This window comes from Benincasa hispida, chromosome 8, assembly GCF_027475165.1.
Source record: "Benincasa hispida cultivar pf3 chromosome 8, pf3_genome.v1.1, whole genome shotgun sequence".
Lineage (NCBI taxonomy): Eukaryota > Viridiplantae > Streptophyta > Magnoliopsida > Cucurbitales > Cucurbitaceae > Benincasa > Benincasa hispida.
Window position 1 is genome coordinate 8,235,438 of NC_143485.1, and position 16,652 is coordinate 8,252,089.

General features: G+C 30.3%; 1 protein-coding gene and 2 long non-coding RNA genes across 5 annotated transcripts; 1 reads left to right on the top strand and 2 right to left on the bottom strand.

Annotated features, from left to right (window-relative positions):
* Positions 1 to 2,292: 2,292 nt before the first annotated feature.
* Positions 2,293 to 4,435, bottom strand: LOC150034333 (uncharacterized). 2 transcript variants are annotated; one of them, XR_016531443.1, is made up of 2 exons: positions 4,205 to 4,435; positions 2,293 to 4,075 (listed from the first exon to the last, which is right to left on the bottom strand). It is a non-coding gene; the product is annotated as an uncharacterized LOC150034333 (long non-coding RNA). The 2 variants fall into 2 exon arrangements; XR_016531442.1 differs by having other exon boundaries at positions 4,173 to 4,435.
* Positions 4,436 to 8,448: 4,013 nt separating this feature from the next.
* Positions 8,449 to 11,774, top strand: LOC150034334 (alpha carbonic anhydrase 7-like). Its single transcript, XM_090316192.1, has 6 exons — positions 8,449 to 8,623; positions 10,151 to 10,368; positions 10,821 to 11,030; positions 11,123 to 11,287; positions 11,404 to 11,457; positions 11,555 to 11,774. The coding sequence occupies exons 1-6, from the start codon at positions 8,530 to 8,532 to the stop codon at positions 11,636 to 11,638; spliced, it is 825 nt and encodes a 274-aa protein (XP_090172318.1). The 5' UTR covers positions 8,449 to 8,529; the 3' UTR covers positions 11,639 to 11,774.
* A 2,673-nt stretch (positions 11,775 to 14,447) lies between these two features.
* Positions 14,448 to 16,596, bottom strand: LOC150034335 (uncharacterized). Of its 2 annotated transcripts, none has more exons than XR_016531439.1 (2): positions 16,359 to 16,596; positions 14,448 to 16,229 (listed from the first exon to the last, which is right to left on the bottom strand). It is a non-coding gene; the product is annotated as an uncharacterized LOC150034335 (long non-coding RNA). The 2 variants fall into 2 exon arrangements; XR_016531438.1 differs by having other exon boundaries at positions 16,327 to 16,596.
* Positions 16,597 to 16,652: the final 56 nt, after the last annotated feature.

The window sequence follows — 16,652 nt, forward strand, 5'->3', positions numbered from 1 at the left end:
TCCAAAGCATGAAAATGCTAATTTGGCTTTGCAACTTATATCTCCCAATGTTTTGGTCTTCGATTGCTCAAAAGTTCATTTTTGATACAATTTAATTACTTAGATTGCATGTTGTATGCTTTAAATACTATAATCTAACTTTTTTTACTGAGTAGTATAAAATTGGCTTTCAGTCATTCATTATTAACGGTTTTTTAAATCGATTATATGATAGAATAGGGTGATCCACATTGAAAAAGGTGTTAGTGGAGCGGCGTTAATTGTTGTGCCATTCCCAACATATATATTAAAAGGATAGAACACATTTTTAAACAATGGGTTATTTTTAAATATAGGAAAACATTGAACCAAAAGTATTTTTAATTAAAAAATATATTAATGAAATATCCAATATCTATCTATGATAGGACCGTGATAGTACTTAATATCCGTGTCTATCTGTGTAATGATAGACACAGATAGTTAGTCTATCATGGTTTATCGCAGGTCTGTCGAGATAGTCGGTGACATTTTCTATTATTTGTAAATATTTTCAGCAGTTTTTCATTTAAAATAATTTTCTTATTCACAAAACAATGTTGGTTTGCCCTTTATGGTTAGTCAATAACCAACATTTGAGTGCATCCGACATTAAATGTCTTTTTTTGTGAAAGACAATATCCGTCACCATTCTTTATTGTAAAAACAAACATAACAAACCAACAGTATTTTTCTTTCATTTGTATATGTACAATATAAAAAAGCCATTTTGTTTTTTGTATACCACACTCAACTTTGAAAAACAAAAAAAATCAACTAATTCAATATATCAATTCACAATAAAGAAAGTGATCAATTGTTTAGACAGTAACCTATCATAAAGGTATATTGATCAATATATACATAGGGTTAGAACTCTAAAGATTGAATAACTGATTGTCTACTTGGAGGATCATATAGCTCTACATGAAAGAAGACCTACGAAGCTTTAAAAAAAAAACGCTATAGTAAATCTTTTATAGCATTTTTTGCAATGTCGTGACGACTCATGTTATTAAAAGTATGAGGCTTTTGATAGCAATTTTAAAATGCTAAAAAGTCCAACCTTTTATTTATAACATTTAGTAATACACCATAAAATACTTGACTTTGTATAGCATTCTGCAAACCACACTTAATCTTTGGAACATGTAAGATTGCATTCAAAAAAGCAATAAAAATGATTTTATAGCCAAAATTTGAGGTTATTGTTAATCTATTTATAACATTTATTTAAAGCTATAACTATCTGTTTAATGGAAGCTATAATATAAACCTTCAAATGTTCAAAAAAAAAAATTTCTTTCTATAGCTTTTATCAAATTTTTTTATAGCTTTTTGAAGAACTTTTTATAGTTTCTTGAATCACATTCATGTTATTATTATTGTGTTTTATACCTTGCTACACATTAAAAGTGAAAAAAGTATTTATAATTCACATAATCAATTAACTCCAAATGAACAAAACATAAACTTTATAAACTATAAAATGTTGATATAAAAAATCCAATTAACTCCAAATGTGTTTGTTGTCTAGGCCTTGCATTCATTGATAGATATATATACAAATTAAGACTTTAAACACCCAACAAATGACTAACAAAATCACCCAAATAATGTCTAAATGACACTACGTCATTTGTAAAACTTTCTGAATAGCACCGAAGTGTAATTTTGACAATCAGAATGACAAAATAAGTTCCTAAAAAGTGACAAGTCACAATTTTACTCTCAAAACAATCTGAAATGTATCTAACCACCTAAAAAGTGCCTAGATATCACTCTAAATGACTCAAATGGTATATAATTCTAGAATATCATAACAAGAACTAATGAAGATAACATACTATTTGTATAGATTTCAAAATCCATTTTTCCTATCAGTATCCAAAAAGTTTCCTGCACATCCCAAATAGATGGTAATAAGTAGATGTTATGTGTTTTTAAGATGCACAACAGCAGTACTAAACAAGTGTTGTAGAAGCTGAAAACAAAAGAATGTATTAGCAACACACTGATAAAAGAGAACATCCTTTTAATATCTGAAATTAGTTTTCCAAACTACTAATTTTCATTCGTATCATCCAACAACACAGAGCTAGCAAAAACAATAGCACAATATGCTCATTCTGTTTAAATCTAAATCAATTCACTAATTGATATGTTAAAAAAAAAAAGTAAAAAGAAATCCCCCAACTTTTGCTCCCTCCACCTTGTAAGTTATAAGAAACATAGTGCTAAATAAAAAAACTCAAGTTAAGAAGAAAAACACAATGAACAAAACCCAAAGTTTCTTAAATGAGGCAAATAGAAACAAGAATATAAAAACTGAGAGGTGAAGTGGTACACAAAATTGAAACTAAATGAATGCCTACGCAATACTCTTTTTACAAGTTTTCAAGATCTCAAACTCAAGATTAAAACAATCCCACAATCAAAAGTAGTGAAACATAACATTAACACTTATAAACATAAGAACCAAATTAAGAAAACTTATCAAACTTAATCAACCAAAACTTAACTAATGAACTTAATCATCTCTTTACCCACCCCTACACTAACCTCAAATTCAATGTGAAACTAATGAACATAACATCAACATTAATCTCAAATGAACTCTCAAGTTCATTAAACAAACCTTAATAATTTAGTATTCCAATAAAACTTAAAATTACTTATATTTCCTACTACTCTGGGATCCAAATCTAAACTAACTCTGAAAGTGTCATCAAAACTAGCTAGAGAAATTTAGAATAACGATAAAGTTGCAACGAAAATTATTCAAGTGGATTCCAAGAAATGAGTTCAAATCACAACAAAAATGATAACCATTTATGAATAACCCTTTTTTTTTTTTTTTTTTGCGCAACACTACACATACCTTGTTGTGAAAGTTGGTGGTGGAATATGAACCATAATTGTGTGTTGTGATGTTGGAGGCAATTACTTGAGCTTGAAAGAAACCAATCCTTTCCAATAATAAAATCTTGATGAATAAAGCATCCAGGGGAAAACTTATTTCAACCTTAAGGGGTCCGTTTATTCAACTAAGGTATTAACACTATACGAAGGCTTGAATAATTGAGTCATTCGGTAATTTATGACAGGAAATTTACCATGTAGTGGTACCTTTTAAAATCGAATCAAGAATGAGTCTAAATTCACAAGTTTGCATTTCAATTTTTTATTTTGAATTTTTTATTTAATGAAAACCAACTCTTCTTAGAGATATAAAAGAATTTTAAATTTCAAAAAATATTATTAGTCTTCTTTACTACCCGAAAATGTCTCAAGGAAAAGAAAAAGGAAACGTAATTTAGAAACTATAGTAGTCAGGCATTTTAAGGAAGATACAAACCGTCCCACTAGCTCAAGCATTGCTTGAAACATAAGCTTTTGATGATTCACCATTTACAAAATTCTTCACTGATCCGTATTGGTAGTACAACATTCCGAAGCCATATTTGTGATCCAGTTATGACACAGTAAAACCTTATAGAAGAAACAGATGTTATCACCAGGCATCAAATTATATGGACGAGAAAAAATGTGCAACAAATTCCTATATGCAAAAAATAAATACGAGAGGTTGTTTGGCAAGCTGACAAGCAATTTATCTTCAATAAGAGAAAGAAGAAGTTTCAAAGCAAGAAACAAAGAAACAATGAATCTGAAGGAACAATACACCCATCTTCCTAATGCTAAAGAAAAGCGAAATAAACGCAAGATGAAAATCCTAAATTAAGATTGACTAAATGGTAAGTGAAAAAGATGATCCAACAGAATGAAGTCATCATGGCAATTGAAACAAAAATTTCACCTTAGGAGAACACAAATAGCTAAAGATGCTGAAAATCGAAGTAGATCGAAGATTAAATTCATAGATTAACAGAATCTGGTAAGATCTAAAAAACTAAAAAATCCACTAACATCTACCACCACGAAGAACGAAAAAACCCACCCAAGAAGGCTTGACAGACGATGGAGAACAACCGATGGCGAAGAAAACATCCACGATTGACGGCTAAGAGGCCCACAAAAACGAAAATTGAAACATCTACAAACAACGATGAAGGGTATATCATGTTAACATTTTGAGAACGAAAACTAAAAACTCACTCTGTATCTAAAAGACAAAATTGATTTTCCCTTACCTCTGAAAATCAGAACCAATGCCACAACCTACCTTTGAAAATTGAAGTCACAATCCTCCTATGAAAATTGGAACCAACGCCTAGCAGTTCTCTGGAAATGGAAGTTGCAACCTTCGTCCTCTGAAAGTCGAAGGCAACCCCACGACTTTCCTCCTAAAACAATTGATGCCAGCACCACGATATTGCTCTCAAGAAAATCGTAGCCAACACCGCCTCCTTCCTCCTTTGAAACCCACGATGCTGCAACCCCCTGAAATCCAAAATGAAACCCTTTTCAGAGGAAAAGAACCCTTTTTCCATAAGGCTAATCTTTTCCTAAGCTAAATAAATCGGAGAAGCTGGGGAGACAAAAAGAGGAAAGAAGAGAAGATCAGGGAAGTGGTCAGGCCGAAAGAGGAAAGAAGAGAAGATTAGGAGGGAAGTCGATGATACCTATTTTTGTTTCCATAAAATTTGAGCGCACGCGTAGATTTTTTCCAAAAACTAACTTCCGCATTTTTCCCACTTTACTATAACCTATTTCATGAAAGACTATATTAAAAAGCTATAAATAATTATATTTGTTGCAATGGAGTTATTGTCCCAAAAAAGTTAGAAAGAAGGTATCTTTGCTTAAATATAAAATACAGAATTTTAAAAGAAATGAATCATATCTATAAAGAGAAATTGCACAAAGTATAAAGCTTATATTTACACAAACAACCAAGACATGGTGCAACCTGTTTTCTTGAACAACATTAAACAGTCCGAAAAACTCGCTGAAAGTATTCGAAAGAGTCTAAAACTATATATAAAGGTTTTCAAGTGTTGCGGACAGTCCTAAATTACATTAATCGTATCCACAAAAGACTTAAAGTAATGTTGAAACTCGTGGATTTCGTGTGGGTGTAGGTCAGGTTGTGGGGATGATATGCACCATGCAGAGGGTAGGTCGTGGGTGGTGTGGATATTCAGTAGAGCTATATGATCTTGCCAAAGGACTGGAGTGTGCGAAAGGGACTTTGCGTGAAAAAGAGTTGGAGGAGAAGAGGGCTTCGCATGGCGAGACTTTTGCTAGGGTTTAATTTGATTTTTTTTTTCTTTTCTTTAATTTGAAAATAAACTAACGAAGTAGAGGTGTTCACTACGAGGCACAGATGAGATATTTCAATCTCTATCCTAGAGAAATTCTCCATTTATTTTTTTGGAGATCAGGTTCTCCACCAGAAAAAAAAGCTTATCCCCTATTAGAAAAAAAAGTCTATATAACAAACATTTAACATCAGTTATCAATTGATATTGCAGCGGTGGTAACAATATTGGTCATAAAAAATGTCATTGTATCACTACAACATATACCACCTTTAATAACATTTAATTATAGCTTTTTATTAAAACAACTATTGATAAATGGGGAAAAAAAATCGAGGAACAAAATATTTTGACCCGCCCAAAATTTCCTCTCATACGCACTAATTTCTCCCTCTCTTGGTAAAGGATAGAATGAACATTAGTGTGTTTCTTTACTTAGTCAAACTAGCGTATTCTAGGTGTAGTTTTTATTCTTCTTAGTTAGCTTAGCTATGTCTTAAGCATGGTGTTCTTCTGTTGTTAAAGGAAAGAATGAGAAGCTAATTCGTCAAGTGTTTTTGTTCTAATTTTTTGTTTTCCTTGAATGGGGTAAATCTATCCTACTGCTATATGGTGTTCTATGAACAGATTTGGAAGATGTGGGGTTTTACTAAGATCAGATGGGTATTTGGTTTATGCTTGTAAGCCGTTTGATCAAACATCTCTAAAATCCTAAACTAATTTTTAAGGTATTTTTGTTCTTCCATTTTCATGTAAAATCACTAAGAAGTTAAGCTCATGTACGATAAGATCATAATAATTTTTTCTCTCAATGGAATTGATTACGTATTTTTGTTGGCCATTTAACTCAATGGTGAATAGTTTCACTGTTTTAGCTAGGGGATTTGTTGTTCTTTCCTACGGGTGTGAAGTTTCAATGATGTTGAAAAGCTTTGGAGTTTTAGGATCGTAAATAGATATTATTGGCCACTTGAATTTGTAGGTAAATTCTAGAAACAAGCACTTATTCTTAAAACTACTTTTGGTTTCCATTTTTTTTTTTTTTTTTTGGATTTTGAAAACATTTGTAAAGATTAAAGTAGAGAAGAGAACAAAGATCCATAGATAGGAGTTAAGTTTTTCAACTACGTTTGATATGTCACATTTTCAAGAATTTATTTTGTTTTTTGAGGTATTCTTTTTCTTTTCTTTTGGAAAAACCATAGAAGGTTAATTGGGTCAAGTTGGATGGTAGGTGTAATAGTTTATTGGGTCAAGTTGTGGCTTGAGATGAAGATTGCAATTTCTGGTTCGAATAGGTCAGTCAATAACCACTTGTATAGGCTAATTAGCCTTTTTATGCACTTTAATTTTGTATTTTTAGTCCATATACTGTATTTTATGTGCTTTTGATGTGGCCCTAAAATTGCAATTTTTGTTTCATATATATTTTTTTCATGGATATTTTGTTGCGTTTGTGCATTAGTTGGTTATGGGACACATGAAAATAACAAAGGGTGAACATTGTAGATCATTGTTCTTATATGAGTTTGTTATTTCATTGTTCTTACTATGTTGTAATATGGAGCCTTTGAATTTGTTGTTTTCTTATCTATAGTGTAAGTTTAATTTTATATTCGTTTTCATTCTTAATGTTGGAAATTCTTTACTTTGCATTTAGATTTGTAAATTGTTGGCTTGACCAAATGTCTAGTGCTAAAGGTATTGACTTTTCTTTAGGTATTGATCTATGTTTTCAAGAATACATCTTTAAAGTTAGTGTTTGCTTCAATCTTCTTGTTAATGTCAAATAACTATGTAAACCCTTGATATTATAGGTTTCTTGAATCAAAAGATAAAGACTGTGATTTCTCTATTTTTGAACTTGGGTATATTGTCACATTTGATGAATGAATTTTGAGTTTGATGGTAAATATATGTTCTTTTTATAGCAAGCAGGGATAAGAGACTTCTTAGATTTTTTGATATAAATACTAATGGATGCATCACTTTAAAAAGGTGGAGACTAAAGGATACTGATGTGTCTAAAAAGATGAGGTTGCATTATTATTATTATTTTTTATCTTAATGTAATTTGCACAACATGTAGATTCCACAAAAATATTTTATGGAATGTTGTTGATTGAAGCATCCCATTACGAGCGATATTTATACTATTAAAAATTTATTTTGATATAAAAGTATTTTCGTATAATGTTAAAGATTTATATGATTACAGATGATTTTATAACTTTATTTGTAATAAATTTGTTACTGGTATAAAATGTTCTACAAACTATATACAATTTGATCAAAATCGACTAATAAGGCGAGATTCAAAATGCAATATTGTTTTTATAGCAATTTTCTTATGATTGTAAAAACTGGAATCGAAAGTCAATTATAGCATTTCTAATGCTATGAAAACTTTTCAAAACATCAAAATTATGTAGTAAAAAATAAATATTTTATAGCTTTTTTTTATAACATTGAAAAAACCCTACGGAAAGTCGGGACTTTCAATAACATCGGCTACAATAGCATGCCTAAAATGCTATAAAAAGTCTTTTATAACTTTTTTTTACCACTATAAAAAATGCTATAAAAGACATTTTATAGTGTTTTTTGACAGCGCTATGAAAAGTTTTTATAATATTAAGTATGTGCTATCAAAAGTTGATTTTTATAGCATTTTTATAGCGTTAAAAAAAACGTTATGGAAAGTCGGGTACTTTCAATAACATGGGTTATGACAATATTTTGAAAATGTTATGAAAAGTCTACGATAGCGTTTATTTAAAGCTATCGAATGTGATATTTGTTGTAGTATATCTATGCGCATTGTCCTTTTGTTGATATTGAAGGTCTAATTTCTTGTTGTCCTTAATTAAAAAGATTACGTGCATTAAAATAGCCAATAAATCATTGGGACTAACCATAAATAAATCCTATACAAATACCTCACAAATGTGCTAGCTATCCCCTATTAGACACAAAAAGCTTAAGGACCACCCTATTTAGTTGTAAAAGAACCCGTACGGCAGCGTTTTGTTTCAAATGTTCATTAATTATTTATATATGTGATGTAGTTGCCAAGAATTCATTTCCTTCCTCATTTTCATTTTCAAACTTAGTTGAAATTGACGATAGAAGAAACTCAGAAGCTTCAGATGTCTATGGATTCACACTTCAAATTTTGGCATTATAAATAGGCAAGTTTTTGGTTCTCAAACATCCACAAGTGGAAACAAGCTTGATTTTCTTGGTTATACAGAGAAGAATTTGAAGAAGAAATCAAAGTTTTTATATGAAGATGGAGAAGCTCAGCTTTCATGTGTTGTTTTGCTCATTTTTCTGTGCCGTTCTTTTGGTTTCATGGCCTGCAATGTCTCAAGAAGTTGGTAGGATTCATACCTCTCTTATTATATGATTAGTTTTCTTTCCTTTTTTCTTTTTTTTTTTTAAATTTTTATTTGTTTCTTTTTTGACAAATTATATTAAAAGGTCGTTGAGGTTTGTATTTGGTGCCTATTTGTCCTCAAAATTTTAAAATGAACATTTTTAAATGGTGACGTTGAAAAATTGTCTATTGGAGATTATGAATATTCATTTGCAAATTTCATGAAGATCATACATAGACACGAAATCTAAATTTCATGTATAAAAAATGTGGTTTATCTTTCTTTTTGTCATTTTCTATTTATCTAAGTTCCCTTCCGATAACATTTTTTTTTCTTAAATTTTGACTTAAATATTGATGTTGTGTGCACAAGTATTATATTGATTTTCATGTGAGTGTTAGATAACTTCTAGCTTTGAAATACTTTTTCGAGATGTTTAGAGTATTAAATTACACGATTAAAACGTGTTTTTGTAAATTATAAAAACATTAAAAAGAATACAAGTGATTTTAGAATAAGTCCAAAAATGTTGATCGAAAACATAATTTTGTATTTAAAAAAGCATATGCATAAAATAGATAGTTTGTTTCCAATGGTTGAAATCAAATGGATAATACCAACAATAATAGTAATAACAACAACATCAACAATAATTATTATATATAGTTTTTTTTTTTTTTTTTTTACATTTCCATCTTACTCTGTTTTTCTCTATTTATTTAAGCAAATTTTCGTGACGATTTTGTTGGGAATGCAACCAAAGTCCCACATTGGTTAGATTAGAGGAGGATCATGGATATATAAGTGAGAATGAGTATCTCCATTGGTATGAGGTCTTTTGGGGTGAAACTGGTTTGCAAAGTCATGAGGGTTTACGTCCAAAGTGGATAACATTATACCATGCAGAGATAGTTTGATTGGATACGAATAAGGTTCAAATTAACATAATTATTAGTTTATTTTTTTTTATTGACAGACCTCCATGTTCGATTATAAATTGATTTTTTTGTTTTTTAAATGAAATTCTTATCTAGGGAGAAACAAAAATAAAAATTTTGTAGAATAATTATTGGCAGATTTTCAAAAATGGAAGGAAAGGAAACTATTTACACACAATAGCAAAATTTTAATCTTATTTTATAGAGGTTGACAGAGGCTCGTAGAAGGCTATTAGTGTCTATGAATAATAAAAACTAATAGAAATATATCATTGATATTCTATTAACATTTATCAATATTTTATTTTATTTGTGTAAATAGTTCACATTTTTTTTTTATCTGTGATTATTTTCCATAATTTAATTATTAAACGAAGAATTAATGATTAGGAGTGGAAGTCAACTGTAAAAGCCAAACAAATTGATGGGATGATTTCATTTGATTTCCAAAATGTCATTTTCCTCGTAATATTTCGATTTTCTTTCAAATAAAAAAATGGTTAATTTGACTTCAATATCTGTGGAAAAAAATCAAAGTCAAATGGACTTTACTTACCATTCCATTTGATTCTCTTTCGTATGCATGCAGAAAATCAGAAAGAGTTTGATTATAATAACAAGGGGAAGAAAGGACCTGCACATTGGGGAGATCTTAAACGAGAATGGCATAACTGCAAGACTGGACGCATGCAATCTCCTATTGATCTGTTGAATAGAAGAGTCCGTATTATATCTCATTTTACGGACCTCAAAATCGACTATAAACCTTCTAATGCAACTCTTAAGAACAGAGGACATGATATAATGGTAACGAAAATAGCATTAGTTAGCGTTTTTGTGTTACTTATCTATTTTAAAAGAGACATTTATCTTTTTTGAGTTAAATCATATTTGATTCAACTTCGAATCTCCATCTTTTAAAATATACAAATCATCGGGGATTTCAAAAATAGAAAAATAAGGAAAACTATTTACACGAAATAGCAAAATTTTAATTTCTTTGATAGAGGCTAATAGAGGCTGATAGAAGTCTATCCATGTCTATCAGTGGTAGACGCTGATAGAAATTTATCAGTGTCTATCAATATATTTTTTACTATTTCTGTAAATAGTTTGACATTTTCTCTAACGATAAAAATTTTCCTAAATATTATTATGCATGGAATAAAAATATGATTTTTAGTCATTGCTACAAATTCTCTTAAGTTTTAGTAATTTAGTCCAATCTAAATTTTATATGTATATTGTGATGAGTGCAGTTGAAATGGGGTGGTAAGGCTGGACATATGGAAGTAAATGGAACTCGATATTTTCTAAGACAAATTCATTGGCACTCACCCTCTGAGCACACTATCAATGGAAGAAGGTTTGCTTTAGAAGCTCACTTAGTGCACCAAAGCCAAACCGGAAAGGTTGCTGTCATTGGAATTCTCTATAATATTGGACGACGTGACTACTTCTTGTCCAGGGTAAAGTTTCATAATCTAAGCTACCATTTAAAGATTAGGTTTAATCTAATTAACAAAGCTTTCAATTTGGTATTGGTTGCTTCCCTTTTCAGATGAAACAACATTTGGAAGAAATATCACATACAAAGAAACATAAAGTATTGAATGTGGTCAATCCATCGTTGCTAAAGATGCGAAGCAGTTTATATTATAGATATATTGGCTCTTTAACGGTTCCTCCTTGTTCTCAGAATGTGCTTTGGACATTGGTCAGAAAGGTATTTTCCAATAAAACCTCTTCTTCTCTAATATTCTTTTATATATATAAGCTATTCCACTATTCCCTAATGTATCTTCTCTTTGTGTCTCAATTATATTCTTATGTATTTTTCAGATCAGGACTGTTGCACCCGAACAAGTAAAGTTGCTTCGTGTGGCCGTTCATGACGTAAGTGACATAACTTTTAAAAAGTTACATTTGATAACACTTTAGGTTCCATTCGATAACTATTTTCTTTTTTGTTTAAATTGGTTTGTATGTGCAGGACTCGGACACTAATGCAAGGCCTTTGCAACCTCTCAATAATCGAAATATTCAACTTCGAATAAAATCAAACATAGATGGATGAGAAGAATGATTCATAAACGCATACATACAACTTCATCTTTCTTCATCTTTCTTTCTAAAATACTACGTTTTTTTTTAAGATATGATAAAATCATTGTTTGAATTTATTATTGAATATGAATCAATTTATTTGATTATGATGTGCATTGTTACGTGACGTCCTCAAATTTCAGCATAAATAAAGGAACATTATTAAACTTTTCTTACAGAATCAATATAAAGGGGCCCATGCATAAAACAACAAGGTTATTAATCAGTTATATAATACCCCAAATTTCAGCCTATATCTTGGAATGCAATTAACCCACAAGAAGAAAAATGAATTTCCATGCCTTTCAATTTTATATCTTTACTCATAGTGTAAAAATGAATTTCCTGTTAATGGAATGCAAAATTCACAGGACTCTCCTTGCCCTTTAATTTTATATCTTTACTCTCTAATTTCTAATGGTTTTCTCCTCTTCAATGACATTCTCTTAATGTCACCTGCGTAGGTCTTCTTGCTTCTTTATTGACATTGTCCCGAAGCCAGGAACAACATTTCACCAATAACCATTCCAAGCATTGAAATGCTAAACTTGGCTTTTCAACTTTATCTCCCAATGTTTTGGTCTTCGATTGCTCAAAAGTTCATTTTTGATACAATTTAATTACTTAGATTGCATGTTGTATGCTTTAAATACTATATTATATTCCAATTCAGTAGTATAAAATCTGGCTTTAATGTCATTCAATATTAACGTTAAAACGATATAATGATAGATAGGTGATCCACATTGAAAAAAGTGTTTTTGTAGGGGTTAATGTTGAGCACTGGCCAACATTATATTAAAGGGCGAACACATTTTTAACATGGGTTATTTTTAAATATAGGAAAATGAACCAAAATATTTATAAATATAATGAAATTCCAATATCTATCTATGATAGACCGTGATAGACTAATATCCGTGTCTATCTGTGTCATGATAGACACAGATAGTAGTCTATCATGGTTTATCGCAGTCTGTCGCAGATAGACGGTGACATTTTACTATTATTTGTAAATATTTTCAGCAGTTTTTTCATTTAAAATAATTTTCCTTTTTAACAAACAATGTTGGTTTGCCTTTATTGTTAGTCAATAACCAACATTTGAGTGCATCCGACATTAAATGTCTTTTTTTGTGAAAGACAATATCCGTCACCATTCTTTATTGTAAAAACAAACATAACAAACCAACAGTATTTTTCTTTCATTTGTATATGTACAATATAAAAAGTCATTTGTTTTTGTATACACAACTCAACTTTGAATAAACAAAAAAAATCAACTAATTCACTATATCAATTCACAATAAAGAAAGTGATCAATTGTTTAGACAGTAACCTATCATAAAGGTATATTGATCAATATATACATAGGGTTAGAACTCTAAAGATTGAATAACTGATTGTCTACTTGGAGGATCATATAGCTCTACATGAAAGAAGACCTACGAAGCTTTAAAAAAAAAACGCTATAGTAAATCTTTTATAGCATTTTTTGCAATGTCGTGACGACTCATGTTATTAAAAGTATGAGGCTTTTGATAGCAATTTTAAAATGCTAAAAAGTCCAACCTTTTATTTATAACATTTAGTAATACACCATAAAATACTTGACTTTGTATAGCATTCTGCAAACCACACTTAATCTTTGGAACATGTAAGATTGCATTCAAAAAAGCAATAAAAATGATTTTATAGCCAAAATTTGAGGTTATTGTTAATCTATTTATAACATTTATTTAAAGCTATAACTATCTGTTTAATGGAAGCTATAATATAAACCTTCAAATGTTCAAAAAAAAAAATTTCTTTCTATAGCTTTTATCAAATTTTTTTATAGCTTTTTGAAGAACTTTTTATAGTTTCTTGAATCACATTCATGTTATTATTATTGTGTTTTATACCTTGCTACACATTAAAAGTGAAAAAAGTATTTATAATTCACATAATCAATTAACTCCAAATGAACAAAACATAAACTTTATAAACTATAAAATGTTGATATAAAAAATCCAATTAACTCCAAATGTGTTTGTTGTCTAGGCCTTGCATTCATTGATAGATATATATACAAATTAAGACTTTAAACACCCAACAAATGACTAACAAAATCACCCAAATAATGTCTAAATGACACTACGTCATTTGTAAAACTTTCTGAATAGCACCGAAGTGTAATTTTGACAATCAGAATGACAAAATAAGTTCCTAAAAAGTGACAAGTCACAATTTTACTCTCAAAACAATCTGAAATGTATCTAACCACCTAAAAAGTGCCTAGATATCACTCTAAATGACTCAAATGGTATATAATTCTAGAATATCATAACAAGAACTAATGAAGATAACATACTATTTGTATAGATTTCAAAATCCATTTTTCCTATCAGTATCCAAAAAGTTTCCTGCACATCCCAAATAGATGGTAATAAGTAGATGTTATGTGTTTTTAAGATGCACAACAGCAGTACTAAACAAGTGTTGTAGAAGCTGAAAACAAAAGAATGTATTAGCAACACACTGATAAAAGAGAACATCCTTTTAATATCTGAAATTAGTTTTCCAAACTACTAATTTTCATTCGTATCATCCAACAACACAGAGCTAGCAAAAACAATAGCACAATATGCTCATTCTGTTTAAATCTAAATCAATTCACTAATTGATATGTTAAAAAAAAAAAGTAAAAAGAAATCCCCCAACTTTTGCTCCCTCCACCTTGTAAGTTATAAGAAACATAGTGCTAAATAAAAAAACTCAAGTTAAGAAGAAAAACACAATGAACAAAACCCAAAGTTTCTTAAATGAGGCAAATAGAAACAAGAATATAAAAACTGAGAGGTGAAGTGGTACACAAAATTGAAACTAAATGAATGCCTACGCAATACTCTTTTTACAAGTTTTCAAGATCTCAAACTCAAGATTAAAACAATCCCACAATCAAAAGTAGTGAAACATAACATTAACACTTATAAACATAAGAACCAAATTAAGAAAACTTATCAAACTTAATCAACCAAAACTTAACTAATGAACTTAATCATCTCTTTACCCACCCCTACACTAACCTCAAATTCAATGTGAAACTAATGAACATAACATCAACATTAATCTCAAATGAACTCTCAAGTTCATTAAACAAACCTTAATAATTTAGTATTCCAATAAAACTTAAAATTACTTATATTTCCTACTACTCTGGGATCCAAATCTAAACTAACTCTGAAAGTGTCATCAAAACTAGCTAGAGAAATTTAGAATAACGATAAAGTTGCAACGAAAATTATTCAAGTGGATTCCAAGAAATGAGTTCAAATCACAACAAAAATGATAACCATTTATGAATAACCCTTTTTTTTTTTTTTTTTGCGCAACACTACACATACCTTGTTGTGAAAGTTGGTGGTGGAATATGAACCATAATTGTGTGTTGTGATGTTGGAGGCAATTACTTGAGCTTGAAAGAAACCAATCCTTTCCAATAATAAAATCTTGATGAATAAAGCATCCAGGGGAAAACTTATTTCAACCTTAAGGGGTCCGTTTATTCAACTAAGGTATTAACACTATACGAAGGCTTGAATAATTGAGTCATTCGGTAATTTATGACAGGAAATTTACCATGTAGTGGTACCTTTTAAAATCGAATCAAGAATGAGTCTAAATTCACAAGTTTGCATTTCAATTTTTTATTTTGAATTTTTTATTTAATGAAAACCAACTCTTCTTAGAGATATAAAAGAATTTTAAATTTCAAAAAATATTATTAGTCTTCTTTACTACCCGAAAATGTCTCAAGGAAAAGAAAAAGGAAACGTAATTTAGAAACTATAGTAGTCAGGCATTTTAAGGAAGATACAAACCGTCCCACTAGCTCAAGCATTGCTTGAAACATAAGCTTTTGATGATTCACCATTTACAAAATTCTTCACTGATCCGTATTGGTAGTACAACATTCCGAAGCCATATTTGTGATCCAGTTATGACACAGTAAAACCTTATAGAAGAAACAGATGTTATCACCAGGCATCAAATTATATGGACGAGAAAAAATGTGCAACAAATTCCTATATGCAAAAAATAAATACGAGAGGTTGTTTGGCAAGCTGACAAGCAATTTATCTTCAATAAGAGAAAGAAGAAGTTTCAAAGCAAGAAACAAAGAAACAATGAATCTGAAGGAACAATACACCCATCTTCCTAATGCTAAAGAAAAGCGAAATAAACGCAAGATGAAAATCCTAAATTAAGATTGACTAAATGGTAAGTGAAAAAGATGATCCAACAGAATGAAGTCATCATGGCAATTGAAACAAAAATTTCACCTTAGGAGAACACAAATAGCTAAAGATGCTGAAAATCGAAGTAGATCGAAGATTAAATTCATAGATTAACAGAATCTGGTAAGATCTAAAAAACTAAAAAATCCACTAACATCTACCACCACGAAGAACGAAAAAACCCACCCAAGAAGGCTTGACAGACGATGGAGAACAACCGATGGCGAAGAAAACATCCACGATTGACGGCTAAGAGGCCCACAAAAACGAAAATTGAAACATCTACAAACAACGATGAAGGGTATATCATGTTAACATTTTGAGAACGAAAACTAAAAACTCACTCTGTATCTAAAAGACAAAATTGATTTTCCCTTACCTCTGAAAATCAGAACCAATGCCACAACCTACCTTTGAAAATTGAAGTCACAATCCTCCTATGAAAATTGGAACCAACGCCTAGCAGTTCTCTGGAAATGGAAGTTGCAACCTTCGTCCTCTGAAAGTCGAAGGCAACCCCACGACTTTCCTCCTAAAACAATTGATGCCAGCACCACGATATTGCTCTCAAGAAAATCGTAGCCAACACCGCCTCCTTCCTCCTTTGAAACCCACGATGCTGCAACCCCCTGAAATCCAAAATGAAACCCTTTTCCTAAGCTAAATAAATCGGAGAAGCTGGGGAGACAAAAAGAGGAAAGAAGA